This window comes from Anomaloglossus baeobatrachus, chromosome 5 (genome assembly GCF_048569485.1).
Source record: "Anomaloglossus baeobatrachus isolate aAnoBae1 chromosome 5, aAnoBae1.hap1, whole genome shotgun sequence".
Classification (NCBI taxonomy): Eukaryota; Metazoa; Chordata; class Amphibia; order Anura; family Aromobatidae; genus Anomaloglossus; species Anomaloglossus baeobatrachus.
Window position 1 is genome coordinate 547733636 of NC_134357.1, and position 24782 is coordinate 547758417.

Sequence of the window (24782 nt, forward strand, 5' to 3'; positions counted from 1 at the left end):
CTCTGCGCTTTCCTGAGAAATGTGAAAAGAGCATCCACAAATTGCAAACTACAGGAGGCAATGGTGTTAATTCGTGCCTCAGGAAATCAGAACACGCCCCTAACATATGACAGAAATTATGTCATACCAGGAAGGAGCCCGTAAATTCTAGCATCTGCCCTCAGTCCTCGGGCCCTCTCTGCCCTCAGTCCTCGGCCCCTTTCTACCTCCACACAGTATAATGTTCCCCCAGAAAGTTTTTTTCTGTTTTACTAAAACTGTGATATTTATTTTTCACTTAAAAACTTCTTACTTTTTTCCACACCCCTTATTAGTGATCACAGAATATACGGCCTGTGATTGCTCCAGTGACGCCTGCACCACTGTAGTGAAGAGTATAGTCCTCTTGTCAGTGTAATATAAATGGCCCCATACAGCAGGACTCGGTAAAGTGCAGCTCGGGGGCCTCATCGGCCCTCTGGCTGTTCCAATCCAGTCCGCGGATCGAGATAGCCGATTGGCTGAAAACAGTGGTCCGCTTGCCACATCATATCCTCCACCGCCCTATGTCACCACTGAATTTATTGGTGGAGGAGGGGCTGCCGACCTTCTACGTCCTACAATCAGAGTGTGAGACAGCTGTGGGGAGGGGGAACTTTAGAGTTTCAGCTCCTCCAAAGATTGCGATCTGGAGACTGGCTAGGCCACTCCGGGACCCTGAAATGCTTCTTACTGAGCCACTCAGTTGCCCTGGCTGTATGTTTCGGGTCATTGTCATGCTGGAAGACCCAGCCACGACCCATCTTCAATGCTCTTCCTGAGGGAAGAAGGTTGTCCAAAATCTCAAGATACATGACCCCCATCCATCATTCCTTCAATAAAGTGCAGAAAAGCACCCCAAAAGTATGATGTTTGCATCCCCATGCTTCATGGCTGGTATGGTGTTCTTGAAGTTCTACCCATCCTTCTTCTTCTCATTCCAAACATGGCGAGGGGAATTGATACCAAAAAACTCTATTTTGGTCTCCTCTGACCACATGACCTTCAGTCAATTGCCACTCACTTTAGTCTAATGTGTGTGGGGCCTAAGAGCTTATTGAACGCTGCTTCTGGCAGAGCTTAATACATTCTTATTAGGTCTCTAGTTACTATAGTATAGCAACCAAGATGATATCCATAAGAAATGATGGGGAAAGGGGGAAATGAGAAACTGCATAATTTTCTGGCATTATTTATGCAATATACAGAAGAACAAATGGAAAAATGCCCTCCCCCCCCCAAAAAAAAACACATATCCCAGCATAAAAGAAATGCCAAAACTAAAACACTGTACATGTAGACATTTTAATCTACAAATATCATGAAGTAGTTATTTCTCGTTTCACGTGTAATGAATATCTCCTGCAGTTTTGCTGATGCCGATTCCAGTGTCGGTAAATGAGAGGAGAATTAGTGATATGGAAGATGAGTCTATGAGAAACTGATTCAGCTGCCGACTCCGAGGAGGAAACTGCTTGTTGTGTGTGTGTGTGTGGCCTAAATATATAGGATTTATTAGTAGATGTCAGGAAAAAACTGGATGTTGTAAAATAATAAAAATAGTAACACATTAATAATCCCACATTACTCCTGTGCCACCACAGTGATAACAAACGTCAATCAGTGGCTGAAGCAGTGACCAAAATAACCAGTTATTATGTGCATGGAGAAGACGTCTTAGTCAGCAATTCAATTTATATTCCAGTCTATACAAAACAATAGCGAACAACTTCTACACATCCTGTCTCCTCATATGTTTCCCCCTTAGGCTATGTGCGCACGTTGCGTATTTGCATGCAGTTACGCTGCGATCTGCACCGTAGCGTAACTGCATGCGTCCGGCGTCCCCAGCATTATCTATGAAGACTATGCAGGAGACGTGCGCATGTGGCATATTAGAACTCAGCGCTTCGGCTGCTGCCCGAAGCGCGCATTCTAAGAAGTGACATGTCACTTATTCCGTGCGCTCTGCATGCAGTCCCCGCTCTGTCTATGGGAGGGGCTGCACTCAGAGCGCATGAAATCGGCTTTTTTTTTTTTTTCATTACGCTCTTTCTGCAGCGATTTGAAGCGCACGTGCTATTCAAATCGCTGCAGAGATTTCTGCAGGGACAGAACACTACGTGGGCACATAGCCTTATTATCTCCAGAAATTGTAGTATTACACCGAATTCTTTATGATGTTACATCGTCATCTTCTCCCCATTCAGGTCTCTACAATATCGGATTCTCTCAGAGTGGAGATCCTCTTTATAAGGCAATTTTCTGGTTGACCCATCAAGGATGAACAAGGACAAGATGGCGGAGAGGATATTACACCTTACCCTAGAGATCCTCTTCCGGCTTACTGGAGAGGTGAGAGATTCTGATGACGTCACATTACATCATTCTTATCTGTGGGAATAACAGATGGACAGAACTGGAGAGGTGAGGACTCTGGAAATGTCTGTAGTGGGATTTCTTACTGTTGTCTCTCCATAACCAGGATTACACTGTAGTGAAGAAGACCTCCAGTGAGCACTGTCAGGTCCCTGTGTCTGAGGGATGGGGAAGACCCCTGAGTCCAATCACTGGGCCTCCACCTCACCCCCTGATACATGAGGACATCAATGAGCAGAAGATCCTAGAACTCACCTACAAGATGATTGAGCTGCTGACTGGAGAGGTGACACTGCTGGGATATTATACAGTAACGCTATGAAGGGATCGGGGGGTGACGGTATCATTGTATGTGTCAGGTTCCTATAAGGTGTCAGGACGTCACCGTCTATTTCTCCATGGAGGAGTGGGAGTATTTAGAAGGACACCAAGATCTGTACAAGGACGTCATGATGGAGATTCCCCGACCTCTCACTTCACCAGGTAATAGACAGGACTAAATACACACAGTCCTATAATTATCTGTATGTAAAGAATTAATTCAGTCCCTGTATGTGTTTCCTCCAGTTCTATCCAGTAAGAGGACAACACCAGAGAGATGTCCCCATCCTCTTCTCCCCCACGGCTGTAAACAAGAAGATCCCGATGTTCCTCAGGATCATCAGGTAGATGGAGAGAAGGTGTCATGAAATCTCCCTATGATGTGTAGACGGCTGTGAAGGTCTTGTGCTCAGTCTTGTTTTATCCACCAGTATTATATGTTTTATACTTGTGTAATGAGAGCGGTGGAGATGGCAGGATTAGAGCTGATCATAGATGTGACTTCTCCATCTGTCTGTGACTTCTACAATATTTGTTTCAGGGTGAAGATTTGACCCATATTATTACTACAGAGACATATATGATGGGTGATGAGTTGTGTAAAGAGGAAATTCTTACATATGACTACCCAGGTGAGTAGTGACCACTAAATGCAGAGAAGTCACAGATTCTTCTCAGTCCCTGGTTGTGGCTGCATTACGAGCGGTGTAGTCCGGCAATAGAAAATATCAATATTCTGCTGCTGGACCACCACATGCTCCTGCACACAAAACTGTCCCCATTATTTTGGGAATTGGACACTCCTGTTGAAGTGAGATCTGTTTCAGCCAGAGTACATAGGTAGGATCCACCCTATCCCTGAAATTGGAAGATGTTGACCCTTAGCTGCCAGATCTCTAATCTGCAAAGCCAAATGACAGCGTACGTAGAATGAGCAGACATCTAAGAAAATCATGGGAAGAAAAATATAATTGGTGGACTCCTAAGAGAAAGTGGAGGGTGTAATGATGCTGTTGCCTTCCTAGAATCTTGGCATCTTCTTGATGAATCTACCTTCTCTCCCTTATGTGCTGCTGAATGTGCTGATCACTTTTATGACGAGACACCATTCCATCAGTAGTGAAATTCCTATTTTTTTTCCTACCACTCATGACAGCATCACGGAGAGAGGGGATCCACCCTTCAAGGACAGGAAACCTACTGACTAAAAGGGAAGTACCTCTCCCACGCATCAGTTGGTTTCCTGTCCTTGGAGGGGGAACCTTTGATGCGGTACTCATTGGATCCAAAAAGAACCCAGGCCTCGCTCGCTGTGACGGGCAGTGGAAGGCTCCATTCTACGGCTGGAGCGAGGGGTCCTGTAAGCGCCGCGGTGGGCCCAAGGGGGTTTTTCACAACTCGTGCGGGCGCGAGCCACGGCATCCTCTGGGTGTTCAGTTGGGCTGCTGCATGCACAAGACGTGCTTCCTTATTGGCGTGCTCTGATGACGAGCACACCTTGGATCATGTAATCGTAGTCACATGGTCAGGAAGAGGAGGTCACTTCCGGGCACCAGTGGAGGCATCCTTGGGTAGGAGCTGTACCTGGCAGGTCCTGCACTTGTTTAAAAGTGCGGTCTGACCGCCAGTAGAGCACTTTGCTCCAGCCACACATCTCCCCCAGTGAATATGGATTAGGAGCAGAAGCAACCACAGCAGGACCACCAGCAGACCAGACCAGGTCTGCAGCAGAAAGCCCAGCAGCAGTAGGGGGTGACATGGTAAGGATGTCATCTGCTCTGGCGGGCGGTCCATGCAGAGTGCCAGCAGGAACAGCCAGCATAGTCACAGCACCAGCAAGATGGATCAGGAGAAGAGGTCTGATTCTACTGCCTCCAGAGGAAACTCCTCACCTGACCCAATTTCTTCTCCTTATCCAGTACCATCAGCAATAATCTTTTGGTAAGTGATCTCTTTGAACGTTCGCTTATTAAGGGGGCATAGTTTTCGATTGGAGGAAAGAAAATTCCTACATCAGCATAGAAGAGGGTTCTTCACGGTAAGAGCTGTGAGGCTCTGGAACTCTCTTCCTGAGGAAGTGGTGATGGCCAACTCACTGAATGAATTTAAGAGAGGAATGGATGCATTTCTTGTTAGCAAAAGTATAGAAGGTTATAAATAGCATAATCTTACAGGTAGATAGAAGAGCGACCTAGATTATTAGAGGAATGGGGGGGGCTGCAATACCAAGACAGGTTATTAAACTTGGGGTTAGTTAGTTAGGAAAAACAAAGGCTTAGGGGGATCTAATCACAATGTATAAATATATGAGGGGACAGTACAGAGACCTTTCCAAAGATCTCTTTACACCTAGGCCTGCGACTGGAACAGGGGGCATCCGCTAAGTCTTGAGGAAAGAATGTTTAATCATAATCACAGATGAGGATTCTTTACTGTACGAGCAGTGAGACTATGGAGCTCTCTGCCGTATGATGTTGTAATGAGGGATTCACTAGTAAAATTTAAGCAGAGCCTGAACGCATTTCTTGAAAAATATAAATATTACCAGTTATGTATATTAGATTTTATGGGTGTTGATCCAGGGAACTAGTCTGATTGCCGTATGTGGAGTCAGGAAGGAATTTTTTTCCCCATTGGAGCTTATTTGACACATTGGGGTTTTTTTGCCTTCCTCTGGATCAACATGTTAGGCTACAGGTTGAACTAGATAGACTTAGGCAGGCTTTGCACGTTGCGACATCGGTAACAATGTGTTACCGATGCTGCAGCGATAGTCCCGCCCCCGTCGCACGTGCGATATCTAGTGAAAGCTGCCGTAGCGATTATTATCGCTACGGCAGCTTTACACGCACATACCTGCCGTGCGACGTCCCTCTGGCCGGCGACCCGCCTCCTTCCTTAGGGGGCGGGTCGTGCGGCGTCACAGTGACGTCACACGGCAGGCGGCCAATTGAAGTGGAGGGGCGGAGATGAGCAGGATGTAAACATCCCGCCCACCTCCGTCCTTCTCATTGCAGCCGGGAGGCAGGTAAGGTGAAGTTCCTCGCTCCTGCGGCTTCACACACAGCGATGTGTGCGGCCGCAGGAACGAGGAACTACATCGTACCTGTCGCTCCCCCGGCATTATGGAAATGTCGGAGGCTGCAGCGATGATACGATGACGACGATTTTGCGCTCGTTCATCGTATCATCTAGGATTTACACAGTACGACATCGCAAGTGACGCCGGATGTGCGTCACTTTCGATTTGACCCCACCGACATCGCACCTGCGATGTCGTAGTGTGCAAAGCCCGCCTTAGAGTCTCCCTTCAACCTTAAAAACTATGAAACTATGAAGGATTCTGATGAAGATTAAGCATTGGGAGTGCGGCCTGTAGGGAAGGGTTACCTAGCGCCTGGCCCAAGCGTCTTTGCTAGTCTTGCATTCAACAGACTGTGAGGAAACCCTGGAAGAAACCAGAAAAGAAGGTTCCTCTTCCATCTTCATTCAAGAGAAAATACCCCTTCGATGAGCCCGCCACAACATCTTGGAATAAAGTTCTGAAGCTGAATGTGGCAATCTCAAAGGCGTCCAAAAGATCCACCTTTCCTTTCGAGGATTTGGGAATCTTCAAGGACTACATGAATAAAAAGGTGGATAACTTCCTAAAAGAGACCTGGGAAGTTTCAGCAGGGACCCTAAGACCGGCCATCACTGCAACGTGTAAGAGCAGGTCCTTTTCAATAACCTGGAAGAGTAACTTCGCAACAAGGTAGCCAGGGAGGACATCCTATCCAAGATCCCGTTGATGCGTGGCGCGTCAGCATTCCTGTCCAATGCGTTAGCTGATTCAACAAGGTTGGCAGCAAGATTGGCAGCGCTATCAAATGCAGCCTGTAGGGCTCTTTGACTTAAATGTTGGCCAGGAGACATGCAAGATAAAGTGAAGCTATGTTCCATTCCTTGCGATGGGGAATTCCTCTTCGGCCCCGTATTGGACGACATCTTGGAGAAGACTAGTGACAAGAAGAAGGGGTTCCCAAGTACGTCCTTCCCATCTTACCGGGGTTTCTTTCAGAGTACAGGAGGATCCTGTAGAGGACCCCCCCACCCTAGAGACCAGGGAAGATGGAATATGGATCGAGGAAGGAAAGACCAAGGCCAGCATGTTTTAAAGGCCCTTCCCCCAAAGGGAAATAAATCTTTTCAGTGACTCGTGTCTCCAGATAGGGGGAAGACTCTACCTATTCTTTCCTGCCTGGGAGAAAATTTTAATCAGCTGCTGGATCACTGGTTAGTGAAGCCCAGCCTAAAGTTGGAATTTTCAAAACTCACTGCCGCGGTGGCTTGTACTAACATACCCCATACATCCCTGTTGGAGCAACAGGCATTAGAAGAGAAGGTGCTAGGCCTAGTAAAGAGATCAGTTCTCTTGGAGATCTCGATGCAGGGGAGGGAATATTATTCCCCTCTCTTCTTAATAAAAAAACAAAAAAACAAAAAACAGACGGGTCCTTCAGGACCAATAAACCTGAAGGGTCTGAACGCTCATAAAATTGGAGACCTTCGGAGATTTTTTTTTTTTTCCGGTATGTTATATGGCCTTCCTGGATTTAAAGGACATTTATTATCATATGCCTATACATGTGGAATATCAGAGATTTCTCAGTGGCCCTATAAATCAGAGGAACGATACGACACTTTCAACACAAAGCCCTCCCTTTCGGGTTGTCCGTATCTTCGCGCATCTTCACCAAACTGATATTGGAAGTAACGGCCCATCTATGGGAGAGGAACACGCTAATCCCTTACCTGGACGATTTTCTGATAGTGGACAGGTCCTATCGTCAATGCGTTACCCAAACACATGAAGTCTGTGTCGCGGGCGGGGAGGACGCCGCCGCGCGCTCGCTAACGCTCGGGTCCGGCGCTGCTGCGATGGCTGCTCGGTGGCTCGAGCGGTGGGCCGGATCCGGGGACTCGAGCGGCGCTCCTCGCCCGTGAGTGAAAGGGGTGGTTGGTTTGGGGGATTTAGTCCGTGACGCCACCCACGGGTCGTGGTGAAGATAGGCACCACCGCTGCTGGTGACGGGGATCCCGGGAGCGATTGTAGGGAGCAGCTGGGATGTTGTTTTCCCCCTCCGTGGGTAGGGGTCGGTGGTCCTGGGGCCCGGTGATGTTGTGACAGGGAGGCTATGTTGGTGAGGTGCAGGGACAGCGCGGCGCCGGATGGCACGGGTGTACTCACTCAGCAAGAAAGGTACAAAGTCCTCGGTAAACCAAACTGCTGGATGGACGGGTTCCGCAGCCGGCTGCAGTGTCTCTCTCCCCGGACAGGTGATGGCGGCTGTCTTTCCCTGCACCTTGATGTTCTTCTTTCTGACTACTATGGATTCTCAACGGTAGTCCACTCCCCAGTGTATGGGTATTGGAGGAGCCAGTTTGCCCGCAGGCGCTGGCCCTTGGGTCTCTAGCCTTAGGCGGTAGCTGTATACCCTCACGGTGTGGGCGGTTGCCTTCAATCGGGACTTTTGCTGTTGTGAAACCCCTGGGGTTCCAGTCACATTCGGATATGACTATTGTCGTCGGCTCCAAGCCTGGTCGAGGTCCGATGGCCCTGCCTGTGTGTGCTGGCTTCACTTCGCTCCCCGGTCGGTACCGGCGGGCCGTCGCCCGACCCCGGTCCTACGGTTTCGCGTTGCTCCACCACTCCTGCAGATGGCCACCACCGTCTGCCAACCTTGCTGTCAGTGCCTGAGCCACAAACCAGACACCCAAGTGTTTTCTCCTCACTCTTCACTCTCCAAGACTGTTCTGTCACTTTTCCCGCCTCCAGGCCTGTGAACTCCTCGGTGGGTGGAGCCAACCGCTTAGCTCCGCCCCACCTGGTGTGGACATCAGACCCTGGAGGGAGGCAACAAGGATTTTTGTTTGGCTGGTGTCCCTGTCTAATGGGGGTGGGGGTGTGTTAGTGTGTTTATCTGTGACGACCTGGCTAGGCCAGGGCGCCACATCTGCACCACCATGGAGAACCTGGGTTGGCTACTAAATATAAAAAAAATCAAGATTAGAGCCAAGCAGGGTACAAGTGTTTTTAGGACTCATTCTGGATTCCAGTACCCAAGAGTGTCTCCTACCACAGTACAAAGTAGTAACTCTCTACAACCAAATCTTGAGAGCGATCACATTATTATTATTAATAATAATAATAATAATAATAATAATAATAATAATAATAATATTATTATTATTATTTATTATTATAGCGCCATTTATTCCATGGCGCTTTACAAGTGAGAGAGGGTATATGTACAACAATCATTAACAGTACAAGACAGACTGGTATAGGAGGAGAGAGGACCCTGCCCGCGAGGGCTCACAGTCTACAGGGAATGGGTGATCACATTGATCGTTATGTCACTCAGGCGATCCATGTCCCTCCTAGGGTCACTAACCTTGTGCATCCCGGCAGTTCCCTTGGGCTCAGTTGCATACCAGAGAATTGCAATGGAATATTCTTTTTTTTAAATCCGATCTTTTTTATTAAACAATTAGGAATCAATACAGAGAAAATATTTTCCATCTTATATATCTAGTAAAGGTGTACATTGAAAAAACATATGCTGTCTATAAATCAGGTTCTTCCTCTGTATAAAAAAAAAAAAAAAAAATTCTTAGGGGTACTTTGCACACTACGACACCGCAGGTGCGATGTCGGTGGGGTCAAATCGAAAGTGACGCACATCCGGCGTCGCTTTCGATATCGGAGTGTGTAAATTGTTTCTGATACGATTTCGACGCTTTTGCGCTCGTTAATTGTATCATCGGTGTAGCGTCGGTCATTTCCATAATGTCTTAAGGACCGATGTTATGATGTTGTTCCTCGTTCCTGCGGCAGCACACATCACTGTGTGTGAAGCCGCAGGAGCGAGGAGCAGTGAAATATTCTGAAAAGCAAAGTGATATTGAAGGGACAATTATCAGCTTAGTTAACACTAAAACCATAAACAATTCAGTCCCTGTTCTGTTGGAGGAACACAGAAAATCTGTCAAGGGAGGTAGCCTGGACATATTCAGAGTTAAAGGTTGTCATTATGGACACAAGCTCCAGCAGCTTGGGGCTCATCTACAGGAACATCTAGTTCAAGGGGAGTGGTTGTTGTGGGAGAAACTGGCCTTCTCAAATCTAAAAGAACTGATGGCAGTAGAACATGTGATGTTAGGTTTTCTATCTCTTTTAGTGGGATGACATGTGTGGATTCTCTCAGACATTTCTGTAGCAGTGGCTTACACCAATCAAGGGGAAACTCATTCCAGAGCCCTGTTAGAGACTACCTTCCGTGTATTTCAACTGGCAGAAGAACACTTGCAGTCACTGATGGCCCTACACATCAAGGGAGGAGAAAACAACAAAGCGGATTTTCTGAGCCGCAATCGGCTAAAACAGGGGGAATGGGTCTGTCAATCCGTGCTTACCCAAATAATGGACCTGTGGGGTCAACCATTAATAGGCCTGTTCGCAAACAGGCAGAACCAGAAGGTAAAAACATTCTGTTCCCTAAACTCCAGAGAGAATCCCAATGTAATAGACTACTTCATGGTAACCAACACACCTGACATGAAAAAACTGAGACCACACGATCTCTCCCCCACTATATCAGTACTCTGGTTTTACTGGGATCCAAGCAAGTGAAAAGGTTTTGGTACCATGTTAGCCAGTTATTTTATTTTAGTTAGCCATTAAAAGGTATCACAAGATTATAATTTTGTTCATCTCTTTGGGATCCAAGCAAAACACTAATTTAGAGGAAGCACTGAAATTAATATCAATCATGACAAAACAAAAATACATTGCAAAGTATGGAGCTGGGTACACAAATTCCCAACAGGGAATAATATAATAATATTTATTCATTTATATAGCGCTATTAATTCCACAACGCTTTACATACATTGGCAACACTGTCCCCATTGGGGCTCACAATCTAGAGTCCCTAACTGTATGTCTTTGGAGTGTGGGAGAAAACCGGAGTACCCGGAGGAAACCCACACAAACACGGGGAGAACATACAAACTCCTTGCAGATGTTGTCCTTGGTGGGATTTGAACCCAGGACCCCAGTGCTGCAAGGCTGCAGTGCTAACCACTGAGCCACTGTGTCGCCCTATAAGCCAAGTCCACCCAGAAGTCCACACAAACAGAAACCAGGAAACAAGCCTTAATACCACAGAAATAAAAATGACAAAGTGGAAACAATCCAGCAAATAGTACAAAGACAAAACTTATCTGCAAGGAGTTCAGGTGGAAACAGAAGATAGGGCAGGCTGTCCACAAAATGTCCACAGGAGACAACATTGATCACCGGCCCAGACCAAGAGAACACTACTGCATTATATAGGCCCAGTCTGAGAAGCCTGATTTCCAATCATCATCAGCTGTCTGGCTTCTGTTAAGCAGACTAACTCTACTACCAGAACTGGCCACAAGAGGGAGCCCCAAACCGGAACCCAGTCCAAATGTGTTCACAACAGATAGGAGAGCGATAGTGTAGAATCGGAATGTGTAATGTAGGGAAGACTGTTTGCCACAAATTGGCAGTTAGATCCTTGTCTCCCCCCCCCCCCCCCTTCCCCGCGTCACAAATGTCCAACCAGCAAACTGAATGTGGGGAACCACACATGGACGAGTCTGCAGAGCTGTTCTCACACATTCTATGCCAGGTCTGCTCCAAATATTCCCAGACTCAAGAGGGAGAAAGCCTCTGCACTGATGCCCAAAATGTTTGTCAGTTGGATCCTGGCTTGGACAAAGTAGGGTCCGAGCAGCGTTCTCATGGTTACCATGACAAAGTAGGGTCCGAGCAGCGTTAATAACTCAGATACCTGAGGCGCATACGTACTGTTATGTAATGTAAGGTCAGAAAGAGGAGGAGTGGGACAACCTAAAACCTGATGATGAAGTTCTAGATCGCACTTTGTGTGAACCTAGAGGCACTCAGTTGTATGTGTAGCTCAGCAGAGAATGAGGAGGAAGCTGAGGAGGTTACATTGGCAATTCCCATACAAACACGTAGTGATGCAAGTATGAGAAGCACTGCATCCTCAACCACAACTCTGGCAGTGGCCAGCAGGTATGCAGGTTTCAGGAAGGGTTGACAAGCCTGGCAAGGATGACCCAACTTTCATTATCTACCAACATTGTAAGCAACGAGTCAGTAGAAGCAAAAATGAAAATAGAATACTACATCAATGAATCGGACCATGCGCAAGCAACATGCACTACTGTGGGAATGTTACTGCGCTAAAATACTACCGGACCTATCCAACCACCGGCCACCAAATAACCGTGTCTGCTAATGCTTCCTACTCCTGCATCACCGTCAAAACTATTCTGATACAGGTCTCCGACCGCATAATTTTTACTTGTTTACCCGCTACATTAGGTGTCAGAGCAAATTCGTTAGGTGTTACAGGTTTACCCGCTACAGTAGGTGTGAACGACAGTCCATCAGGTGTTACAAGTGACCATGCCTGCTGTTTTTGACCCATGTGAAACACCGAGGCCACATTCTGTGTTTTGTATGGACTTTACTTCCCTTGGTGTGCAAACAGACTATGGGAAATGAAGAGGGGGAGACATTAATGCCGCTGTCTTTATTTCCCGCTGTCTACCAGAAGGATTTTTAAAAATGAAGTCTCCAATCCGGGTCTCCAAGTTGTCTTTTGTGTAGTGACGACAGGGTTCTGTAAACAAAAGGCCTATGCTTGTCACTCATTCATCTCTTAATTTTTTTAAATGAAAATGCCAGTCCACATCCTGTATGTTGCATGGACCATACTTCCCTTGGTTGCAAACAAACTATGGGGAAGGGGAAATTGATGCCTCTGTCCTGCTGTCTGCCTCAAAAGTTTTTAAATATCAAGACTCCAATATGGGTTTCCAAGTTGTGTCTTTTCTGTAGTGCCAGGGTTGTGGGAGCATGAGGCTTATGCCTGTCACTCCTGCATCTCTTGATTTTTTTAAAATGGAAATGCCAGCCCACATCATGGAATCATTCGTCACATGAACGCCTTCTTGCTGCAATATCTGCAAATTGATGTCCATAATGTTAGTATTAGAAATAGTGCTGACTACTGGGTTGCCACTCTGTTAGATCCATGGTACAAGACTAAATTTAGCAAGTTGCTTCCACTCTGGAAAAGGACGCGCAGATGCTGGAGTATCGAAACAAGCCTGTAGACCATCCTAATAGTACTTTTCCACAAGACAGCACTGAGGCACTGAGCATACATTCTAGAATTCAAACAATGGGAATGTCACGTAGTCAATGCCCAAACATTAGCAGCAGTTGAAGTGGCACAAGCAATTTCTGTGAGTTTTGGCACACATTCTTTTAGACCATCGCATGCACCAGCAGAACAGAATAGAAGTCTGATACATAGTGAACGACTGGAGAGGATGGTGTAGGCGTATGTAGAGCTGAATATCGATGCCATAAGGGGGAAATTGGACCCTTTTGAATTTTGGCCTTCAAATATGGAAGAGTGACCTGAGATTACCAGTCACGTCTTGGAAGTTTTGGCCTGCCCGGCAGCCAATATTCTCTCAGTACTTGTCTTCAGCGCTGCTGGTGATGTATTGACACATAAGTGCATCCGGCTGTCCCCTGAAAGCGTAGACAGCTTAACTTTTATAAAGATGAACAAGTCATGGATGTCCAATGACTTTGCCACCCCAGGCACAGACTGAGCAGACTAGGCGATGGTGTACTGCCATGTTTATGAGAGCACCAGCCATATACTTGTCTGTCATCTTGCTGTCTCTGTTGAAGGTAGAAATGTTGATTCAGGCCTTGTTACAGGGCCGGTCCTAACCATCCAGGTTGCTTTGTTGGACTATTTGTAGTCTGTTGCCAAATTCTCTGTTGACGTCAGCAGAAAGTGAATCTCGCCCTGTCAGCTGATTTGAACAGCTGATATGTGCGGCTATCAGGTGCGGGTGGATCTGCGATCCACTCGCAACTGTTAACCCCATAGATTGCGCTGCCACATTTTGACAGCGCAATGTAAATGGCCGCTGCGGGGTATGCGCCTTTCCCCGCTGCAATCGGAGGCCCTGTGACGTGATCACGAGGAGCCGATGGTTGCCATGGTAGCACAGGGTTATGCAATGGCTCCTGTCGCTATCATGACTCACTTCCTCTTACAGCCAGCAGAGCAGCATTTCTCCTGGTCTTAGCTGTGCAGCTATGATCAGGAGAAATGAACAAGCAATCAGACTGCTGATCCTTATAGCTCCCTAAGGGAACTAGTAAACTAAAAAAAAAAAGTTTAAAATTCCAAACGCCAAAATTACGTTTTTTGGTCAACGTACATTTTGCGCAAAATGCAATAAAAGGTGATCAAAATGTAGCATCTGCGCAAAAATGTCAGCTCGCGATGCAAAAAATAAGCTGTCACTCAGCCCCATATGTTGAAAAATGAGAATGCTACAAGTTTTGGAAAATGGCGCAAAAAGTGTGGGACAAACGTCTGAATTTTTTTAACCCCTTAGATAAAAGTAAACCTGTACATGTTTGATGTTTACGAACGCCGACGCATCAGTTTTACTATATAATGAATAACAGTGAATAAAATACCCCCAAAACAATAGTGCAATCTCACTTTTTTGCAGTTTTTCCACACTTGAAATTTTTTTGCCATTTGCCAGTACACTATAAGGTAAAACTCTTGGATTCATTTTAAAAGTACAACTCGTCCTGCAAAAAATGAGCCCTTTTATGGCAAGATTGATGGTAAAATAAAAATGTTATGGCTCTCGGAAGAAGGGGAGAAAAATAAAACGGAAAATCACCAGGGGTTAAAAGGGTTAATTTTTGGAAATGTGTTGACTCCAAGTAGGGTCTCCAAATTGTCTTTTGTCTGTACTGCCAGCTGGGAGAAAGAGGCCTATGTCTGTCTGTCTTCTTGCTGTCTCTGGTGAAGATAGAAATGTTGGTTCGAAACTTGTTACAGGGCTGGTCCCAAGCATCTATGTTGCAGCGTTCCACTATTTTTAGTCTGTGCCAATTGTTACCACTTTTCCTGTTGTCTGACCTTAATTTTTGGCAATGGGGAGACTTCAAGTAGAGTCTCCAAATTGTGTCTTATCTGTACAAGCAGAGTTTTGGGAACAAAAGGCCTAATCTTGTCACTCATGCACATTTTCAATTTTAAAATTTAAATTCCAGGCCATGCCAGGACATTCCAGGCAGTTGTGAAATTATTATGCATTGAAGAATGCAGTCACACAGCTGCAGAGCTGTGTACCACTATCCAGGCCGAGTTTGAACAATGGCTGTCTTCACTAAACCCGAAGCCAGAGAAGGCCTTGTGCAATAACAGTGCAAACATGGTGATGGCACTATTCCTGGGCGACATCACATGTGCCTTACAATCTGGTTGTATAGAAATTTCTAGGCCACTATTCTGGCCTGGATGCACTGCTGCAGAAGGCACAATCGCTGTGTGCTCCCTTTTAAAAATGGAAACCAGGCCACATCCTGTGTGTTGCATGGACCATACCTCCCTGCTGTGCAAAGACACGATGCGGGGGCATAAATGTTGTTTTTAAATATCAAGACTCCAGGATGGGTCTCCAAGTTGCGTCTTGTCAGTACCGGCAGAGATATGGGAGCACCAGCCCTACAACTGTTTCATAGCCACCTATATATTGCTTATGTCAAATGTCATTTTGCTGTTTTGGAAGAGTTTCAACCACCCCAAAGGTGTTTTCTCTGCCTTACGTTTGACCTCCCATTGTATCCAGTGGGGTTCAGATAGGTTTGATAAGGTTCGGTGCGGTGAACCTACTATTTTTGTTAATTTGGGCTCAGCGACTTGAGCCTTGAAAGGTTCGCTCATCTCTAGTCGTAAGGCTCTGCGAAGTTAAAGTGTGCTCCTGGCCAGATCTGTGAGGATAACAATGTCACAGCCTTCCAGTTGTATGTTATTTTTAGATCTTACAGCTTGCAAAATAGTTCACTTGTTCTTGTAAAAGTAAATGCAGCACACAACGTCATGTGATCTGAGGCCAAGGTGGATTTGGGACCAATAGCTCTGTGAATTATATCTATTTCAATGAGAGTCCTCTTTCCTCCCAAGTAAATCACAGGATAAAGTATTAATGGTTTTCTCTAGCATATGGGAAGAGAGTTCTTTAGACAGGCCATAAACACTAAGATTGTTTTGTATGTGATAGTTCTCTATGCATTCTATAAATGTTAGAACGTCTGAGATCTGAGTGTTATGTTCAGATATAATAAGATATTAGTCCTCATGAGATAAAGAAACTGTCAGACTTTAGGATATCCACTCTGTTGTCCATTTGCACGATGTCCTGTTTAACAGAATCCAAGGCCTGGGTCTGATTTTCCTCTAGTCTATTGTGAGAGTGCTGATATTGCAAATACTCCAGCTGCAGTGGCTCTTTCTGTCCAGCAGAGGGAGGTCTTCTCAGGCTTAGGCCCGTTTCACACATACAGCATTTTGCCGCATGCAGTACAGTAGATTAATTTACAGTCGAAGCGTGACACCATGTGGACAAATGTGGTTGTGCATGAAGCACACAACTGCATGGTGTCGCGCTTCCACTGTAAATGCGTGCCGGATGTGTGAAACTGGCCTTAAAGGAGAATGCTGTGAGGAGAAAAGACAGAAGTGGGAAGGAGAGAGGAGAGACTCAGAGCAGAGAGAATGGAGGGAGACGTCGCTGCCGGTGTCCTGGTCCATCCTAGCAGGCCTGGAATGAGAGAGAGGCCGCTGACTGCTGTACGAGCAGAGTCCACTTAACTGCTTGTGAGTGAATATTAACGGCTGCCAAAGAGAAACAGCAGCTGCAGAAGCGAACCCGGAGGAGATCTTTATCTGAGGCGTTGCTATCAGTCTGTCTTCAGCCCTAGCAGTACTGTCCCTGGTGATTGTCGGTGCCATATAGAACTGTTGCAGAGCCGGATATCCCTTTGCCTGGAGATAAATGGGTGTAACAGTGAGTCCTGAGCTCAGGTCTGGCCTAAATCTTTGTTTTTGCGGACAAGTGTGCACACTGACTCAATACTGGATTGGCGCCAGACCAGGTCTAATATATACTACGCAGCCGCCATTACTGCAGTACTGTTGGTGTATCTCTGCTAGGAATTGGTTAACCCCAGGGTACTTTCCTGTGTTGCTTATATGTGTGGGGTAAGGGTGGGAAATTAGAGTTTCTGCTAAGATTGGTAATTGGTGTGCTGGTCCAGGAACATCTCCTTTTATACACCCAGTGATTTACATCTTGTAGTGTTTCTAGAAGTTCCTGGCTAGGTAAACTGTTCCTGTTGGTTCCTGTCTTATTGGAGTCAGTCCTTAGCCCAGCACGCTGTACATGCGCCTTTACATTTCTTTGTGTTTATATTTGCTTTACATCCCCATTGCCTTTATCGGGTTCTAAAAAGTTTTCGTTTAAACCCAGTCTGGTCTTGTTCCTCGTTTGTGACCCGTTGTATCCTGGGATTAACCTCTCGGTTTCACACTATTAAAGGGAATCTGTCACCAGGTTTTTGCAACTTCATCTGAGAGCAATTAATACATATCCAGATTTGCATTATCAAGAATAATATGCTAACTCCACTACAATATTTTTAAATAGAGGGGACTCCGGAGTAATTACGCATTTCAATAGTACAAAATTTTATTACACATGTATACACTGACAATAATAAAACCATACATGAACATTAAGAAATGAAGTGTAACAGTGTACAAAACACACATAGATGCGGAGGACAAAAATACACGCTGAATCTCTGTTGCAGTAAAGTAATTGATGTAACAAACAGGAAGGACCTACATAAGTCTATTCTTCCTGCTAATACAAAGCAACAGATATGTACAAATCACCTAGATGATACAATTAAAGTGCTTAGTGCAAACAACAGGTTAATAATTGCTATGTTGCCCATAGAGTGAATATAGTCATAGTGTCTGGTCAAAAAAGGATATAGAAAAATACAATCACCATGTATATGAACCAGTGTAGGTTAATATTACATCTCCAAATTGAACATAGGGATAATAGCTGGGCAAATATGGACCCACACATGTAAGTCCACTGTCATTATTCAGATATACATTGTATAATCGACATAATAGCACATGTGGTCCAAATCACTCAGTCTAGCATAGCAAAATAATATTACCCATTGTGGATAGGTGAATCGGCTCAGTAAGACCTCCACCCCAATATACATTTCGCAGAAAAACGCTTCCTCAGGGGGCTGCCATTAATCTATGCACCCACACCTTTTTTGCATGCTTCCTATGAGTTTATCTCAGAATTCAGTGTAGCAGAGCTGGGTGCTGTCCCAGAACATGACACCTACGCCATGCTAAATCGTTAAGCTGTGTATGGTTGATGGCTCTAAAATACATTTACTCACATCTACAGGATCATCATGAATTCTATTATATTTTTCATCCTATGGAATTCAGATTACTGCACAATCGCTACTGAAATGGGGAGCACTAATAATTACTCTGCTTTTTTGACCAAAACTTGTAGCTTCAATGGTCCATATTAAATAAGTACAACTCTTGTTTCCTGGTCTGTGTTAAAAATTTCTTTCTAAATGTCTAATATTTCTTCAAGAAACTCATCTGACAAAAATAATTGGCCCCTACATTAGTTTGAATTGCCGAGAGCCACCGAGCCACATACTCTAATTACTCCAGATGTTTCACCACTAGTTACTAAATCATTGCCTATAAAGGCTGTCGGGGTGGAGGGCGATCATTTTAGTAGAGGACTTATTTCTATAGTCACAGTTTTTCTCTATAGTAGTTAGTACCAAAGCCGCTCTTATTTCATCACTTTCCACTTCAGTCAGTTTTTTTGCTCCTATCCAGGCCCCATTTCTCCAATCTGACATCTGTCACTTTACATGATAACAACTTTGTAATGCTTAATCTTATCCCAGTGTTTGAGATTTTTTTTCGTGGCACATTGTACTTTTTCTTATTTGTAATTTAAGATTTTGTTTCTTGTTCACTTAAAAAAAAAATCTGAAATTTGTTAAAAATGTAAAATAATTAGAAGTTTTCAACCATTGCACTTTAGTCTAAATGACTATTTCGACTCCACAGTCAGTCTCTGGAAATTAGCATGGAGTGGATGTTGGAGAGTGAAAATTTCAAATATGCCATTTTATTGCCCAACAGATATTGTCCAACTTGGGCTCCAAGAAACACACAATGAAAATTTTTATGTGGGTTCTTCTCTGTGGCAATATCCCAAACATGTAGATACTAACAGTGTTTGGACCATTGCAAGGCTGAGAAGCATCGAGGCCATTTAGCTTTGGACTTGTTCCTCTTTTGGATTATTAAGCCATATCACTTTTCAAGAGTCATTCAGCTATAACCAATGTGAAAACACCTATTTTTCCATTGACTGAGGCTGGTTACAGACATCTGTTGTTAATCAGATACAAGTCAAACGCATGAGTATTTTCATACGTATCACACGTGTGACATCTGTGTTTGCATATGTGTGACACGAACTGGAGAAAACACGCATCTTTGAATTAAAAAGAATTTCTATATTCACCCGTATCAAGCGCTGCTGTCTCCTGCTTCTCACCCCCGCTAATTATGCTCATTGAATATTCACTGCATCTCGGACCTGGAAACAGAAGTATCGTCGGTGACAGGTGAGTATCCAGCAAGCAGTGTGTGCAGTGATGTTCAGGAGGTCATCGGAGTTTCCAATGAGCTCTGATGACACCCACGCTACAGCGGTTGTCACAACTATGACTTCACGGGTTCATCAGAGTTCATTGAAAACTCCAATGACCTCCTGCACGTCACTGCACATACACTGCTTGTTTGCTTGCTGGATACTAACGTGTCACTGGCGATGCTGTCCCTGGCGATGCTCCTGCTTCCAGGTCTGAGGTGCAGTGAATATTCAATGAGCATAATTGGCAGAGCCGAAGAAAGCAGCAATGGATACAGGTGAATATAGAAAATCTTTTTATTTCAAAGACACGTGTTTTCACCAATACGTGTCACATGGATCACATCAGTGTGCGATCCGTGTGACACCCATGATGCGGCAGAAAAAACTGACATGTCTCCGTGTGTACATGCAGGGCCACGCAGGGTCACACAATGCATGTGAAAACACGGACGTGTGTGTAACAACGGAGAATAACATCGGTATGTGTGGCATCCGTGTTAAAAACTGTTGTCACAAGTGCCTGAAACATGGATGTCTGAAACCGGCCTCAGTAGAAGTTTTATGGTATAATTTTGACAAGAAAACATTATTTGGTGGATTATTATTCAAATATTTGGGATGAAAAATTATGAACGAGGGCTGAACATCATGCTCTAATTGTACCTGCTCTGAGGTCTACTGTTAAATTGTGAACAGTTTTTGTTTCAGTACATAATTATAATTATAGATTGCTACATAACTAGCAATTTATTAGCCATTTTAGAAATTATATCCTACATTTTTATATATTAAAAATATTTTTTATTTTTGGCAGATGACTGTACCAGGAGATCAGAGGGACTACTGACATCTTCACTTTTTAAATCAGATGCCCTTGATATCACACAAGATATAACTGAAGCGAATACCATTTCTCCAGATATAGCATCATCTCTTCAAAGCAAAGATCTATCATTTGATTTTTTTAAACAGGTCCTACCTTCTGATTTATCACAGACTATTAAGAAAAATAAAAGTCACAAAATAGGCATTCAAAATAGAAGTGCTCTTACAGTAAAGACATTTTCAACTGAAAAAATACATAAAAAAATTCACACAGGGGAGAAAAGATTTTCTTCTGAGTCTGTTAGTTACCGGAGAACTCACACAGGGGAGAGGCCATTTTCATGTTCAGAATGTGGGAAATATTTTAAGCAGAAATCACACGTTGTTATACATCAGAGAACTCACACAGGGGAGAAGCCATTTTCATGTTCAGAATGTGGTAAATGTTTTGCACATAAATCAGATTATGTTACACATCAAAGAACTCACACAGGGGAGAAACCATATTCATGTTTAGAATGTGGGAAATGTTTTACACGTAAATCACTTCTTGCTAAACATCAAAGAATTCACACTGGAGAGAAGCCCTTTTTTTGTTCAGAATGTGGTAAATGCTTTACATGTAAATCACATCTTATTATACACCAGAGAACTCACACAGGGGAGAAGCCTTTTTCATGTTCAGATTGTGGGAAATGTTTTGCACGTAAATCCCATCTTATAACACACCAGAGAAGTCACACGGTGGAGAAACCTTTTTTATGTTCAGAATGTGGGAAATATTTTGCAGACAAATCACATTTTGTTACACATCAGAGAAATCACACAGAGGAGAAGTCTTTTTCATGTTCAGAATGTGGGAAATATTTTACACATAAATGCAATCTTATTGAACATTACAAAAATCACACGGGTATAAACTTTTTTCATACCTAGATGTTTTAGAAATGTTTTACTTGAAAATTATAACTTGTTGACCACTAAAAAATTCACACAGGAAGAAGCCATATATTTGACAAAGTGAACAAGAAAACACAAAAGAGACAGCCAAAGAAAAGGCAAGTTAACAACAAAGGGAAAGCACGTTACATTAGAATTAAAATATATGCATTTACTAATAGTTATGTTTTCTAAATATCAAATAAAAAGCAATATTCCATGTGCAGTGACCATTTCACATTTTTAAACACTGATGAGCAAAAGGGTAAAAATGTTTATAACCTTTCACTTTCAGGGTCCATATCTCCCTCTTACTTCTTTGAACGTGAGACTACCATCATTTTTATAAGCAATCATCTTGGCTATCTCATACATAAATTTGACTTGTAACTTTTTATCATTTGATTAATTATGCAGATTCTTGTCATGTCACTGCATTTTTCTGTTTTCCTCATAAAAATCTAAATTTTTATCAATTTGTTGGTGTTTTGTAAATTCATTTTGGCTTTCAACATGGCCTGAATCATTCTCTGCAGGTTTTTGATTATATTCAAGCATGTCTCAACCGAAATCTGATCTCAGGTCTCTTCTACATGGTCCCAATGTTTGTGCATACTCGTTTACTCTATTGGGTATGTACAGTTAGGTCCAGAAATATTTGGACAGTGACACAATTTTCGCGAGTTGGGCTCTGCATGCCACCACATTGGATTTGAAATGAAATCTCCACAACAGAATTCAAGTGCAGATTGTAACGTTTAATTTGAAGGTTTGAACAAAAATATCTGATAGAAATTGTAGGAATTGTACACATTTCTTTACAAACACTCCACATTTTAGGAGGTCAAAAGTAATTGGACAAATAAACCAAACCCAAACAAAATATTTTTATTTTCAATATTTTGTTGCGAATCCTTTGGAGGCAATCACTGCCTTAAGTCTGGAACCCATGGACATCACCAAACACTGGGTTTCCTCCTTCTTAATGCTTTGCCAGGCCTTTACAGCCGCAGCCTTCAGGTCTTGCTTGTTTGTGGGTCTTTCCGTCTTAAGTCTGGATTTGAGCAAGTGAAATGCATGCTCAATTGGGTTAAAATCTGGTGATTGACTTGGCCATTGCAGAAGGTTCCACTTTTTTTGCACTCATGAACTCCTGGGTAGCTTTGGCTGTATGCTTGGGGTCATTGTCCATCTGTACTATGAAGCGCCGTCCGATCAACTTTGCGGCATTTGGCTGAATCTGGGCTGAAAGTATATCCCGGTACACTTCAGAATTCATCCGGCTACTCTTGTCTGCTGTTATGTCATCAATAAACACAAGTGACCCAGTGCCATTGAAAGCCATGCATGCCCATGCCATCACGTTGCCTCCACCATGTTTTACAGAGGATGTGGTGTGCCTTGGATCATGTGCCGTTCCCTTTCTTCTCCAAACGTTTTTCTTCCCATCATTCTGGTACAGGTTGATCTTTGTCTCATCTGTCCATATAATACTTTTCCAGAACTGAGCTGGCTTCATGAGGTGTTTTTCAGCAAATTTAACTCTGGCCTGTCTATTTTTGGAATTGATGAATGGTTTGCATCTAGATGTGAACCCTTTGTATTTACTTTCATGGAGTCTTCTCTTTACTGTTGACTTAGAGACAGATACACCTACTTCACGGAGAGTGTTCTGGACTTCAGTTGATGTTGTGAACGGGTTTTTCTTCACCAAAGATAGTATGCGGCGATCATCCACCACTGTTGTCATCCGTGGACGCTCAGGCCTTTTTGAGTTCCCAAGCTCACCAGTCAATTCCTTTTTTCTCAGAATGTACCCGACTGTTGATTTTGCTACTCCAAGCATGTCTGCTATCTCTCTGATGGATTTTTTCTTTTTTTTCAGCCTCAGGATGTTCTGCTTCACCTCAATTGAGAGTTCCTTAGACCGCATGTTGTCTGGTCACAGCAACAGCTTCCAAATGCAAAACCACACACCTGTAATCAACCCCAGACCTTTTAACTACTTCATTGATTACAGGTTAACGAGGGAGACGCCTTCACAGTTAATTGCAGCCCTTAGAGTCCCTTGTCCAATTACTTTTGGTCCCTTGAAAAAGAGGAGGCTATGCATTACAGAGCTATGATTCCTAAACCCTTTCTCCGATTTGGATGTGAAAACTCTCATATTGCAGCTGGGAGTGTGCACTTTCAGCCCATATTATATATATAATTGTATTTCTGAACATGTTTTTGTAAACAGCTAAAATAACAAAACTTGTGTCACTGTCCAAATATTTCTGGACCTAACTGTATATAGCTTGTTCTGATGTATGTACAGCGCTGTGGAATTAATAGCGCTATATAAATGAATATATAAATATTATTATATTATTGTTCAGTTGTACCGACAATTATTAAATTGCATTGAGGACTGGGGACTGTGAGGGTCAATCCAGCACTTCTACTTTGTCAGTGAACCATTTCTTCACTAATCTCGAAGTATGCTTCAAGTCGTCCTGCTGCAACACTGTCGTTCTTTTCATACTCCTAGTACTCGAGTGTACGAAGTAACTTGTAGGATACTCACATATAGCTCCACATTGAAATCACCATTGATCCCGATCAAGTATGTAATGCCTTGGGCTGTGAAACAACCCCATATCATCAGGCTTCCTCCATCAAACTTGATAGTTCCCTCAAATTTTCCATCCATTACACAATTTTTAACATGTTTCTTCCTGACTCATTTGAACGCATCAGAGCTTAGTCTATTGACTTTCGTTTCATCACTCCAAATCACCAGTTTTCAGTTTTCTACTGTCCACTTTTCATACCTTTTTGCAAACTCAGGTTGACACTTCTTATGATGAAATTGAAGTACATGCTTCTTCACCTTTTTTGGGCCACCATTTAGTAATGTGTGTCGCACAGTACTTGCATGTCTGTGATCTGACTATTATAAAACATATGAACCACCTCCACTTACGAGTTTGTTGTACTGCAACTGGTAGACCTTTTTTATGAGCGACTTGTTGACTCCGATATTTTTCCTCGGCCGTCCACCTCTTGGCCTTTGCAGTTTGGCAGTTTTCTTGGCCGAAACACTGCTCTTGATGAACTGGATGATGCTTTTTCTCTTTTCTTGGGATATCTTCATGGCTGCACATCAATTCTTACCAGTGATCTTTCTCATGGGAATCAACCTAATAACACACTGAGCTATTAGGGAATATTATTATTATTCTTTATTTATAGAGCACCATTGATTCCATGGTGCTGTACATGAGAAGGGGGTTACATACAGAATACATATACAAGTTAGAATAGACAGACTAGTACAGAGTGAAGAGGGCCCTGCCCTTGCGGGCTTACATTCTAAAGGTGGTGGGGTCATTGAAGATTATAGGCAGTTCTGAACAGATGAGTCTTCAGGTTCCGTTTGAAGTTTGCAAGTGTAGTAGATAGTCTGACGTGTTGAGGCAGCGAGTTCCAGAATTCTGGGGATGCTAGGGAGAAGTCTTGGAGGTGGGTGCGTGAGGAGCAAATGACAGAAGGAGATCTTGGGAGGACCGGAGATTACGTTT

At 43.8% G+C, this 24782-nt stretch overlaps 1 protein-coding gene across 1 annotated transcript in view; it reads left to right on the forward strand.

Moving 5' to 3' along the window:
* The window catches only part of LOC142312958 (uncharacterized), a 66641-nt gene that overhangs the window by 8862 nt on the left and 32997 nt on the right, over positions 1–24782 (forward strand). The window contains 6 exon segments of the mRNA XM_075351947.1: positions 2229–2373; positions 2504–2683; positions 2757–2880; positions 2965–3062; positions 3260–3350; positions 20267–21204. Of these exon segments, the coding sequence (XP_075208062.1) occupies positions 2302–2373; positions 2504–2683; positions 2757–2880; positions 2965–3062; positions 3260–3350; positions 20267–21204 (1503 nt within the window). The 5' untranslated portion in view covers positions 2229–2301.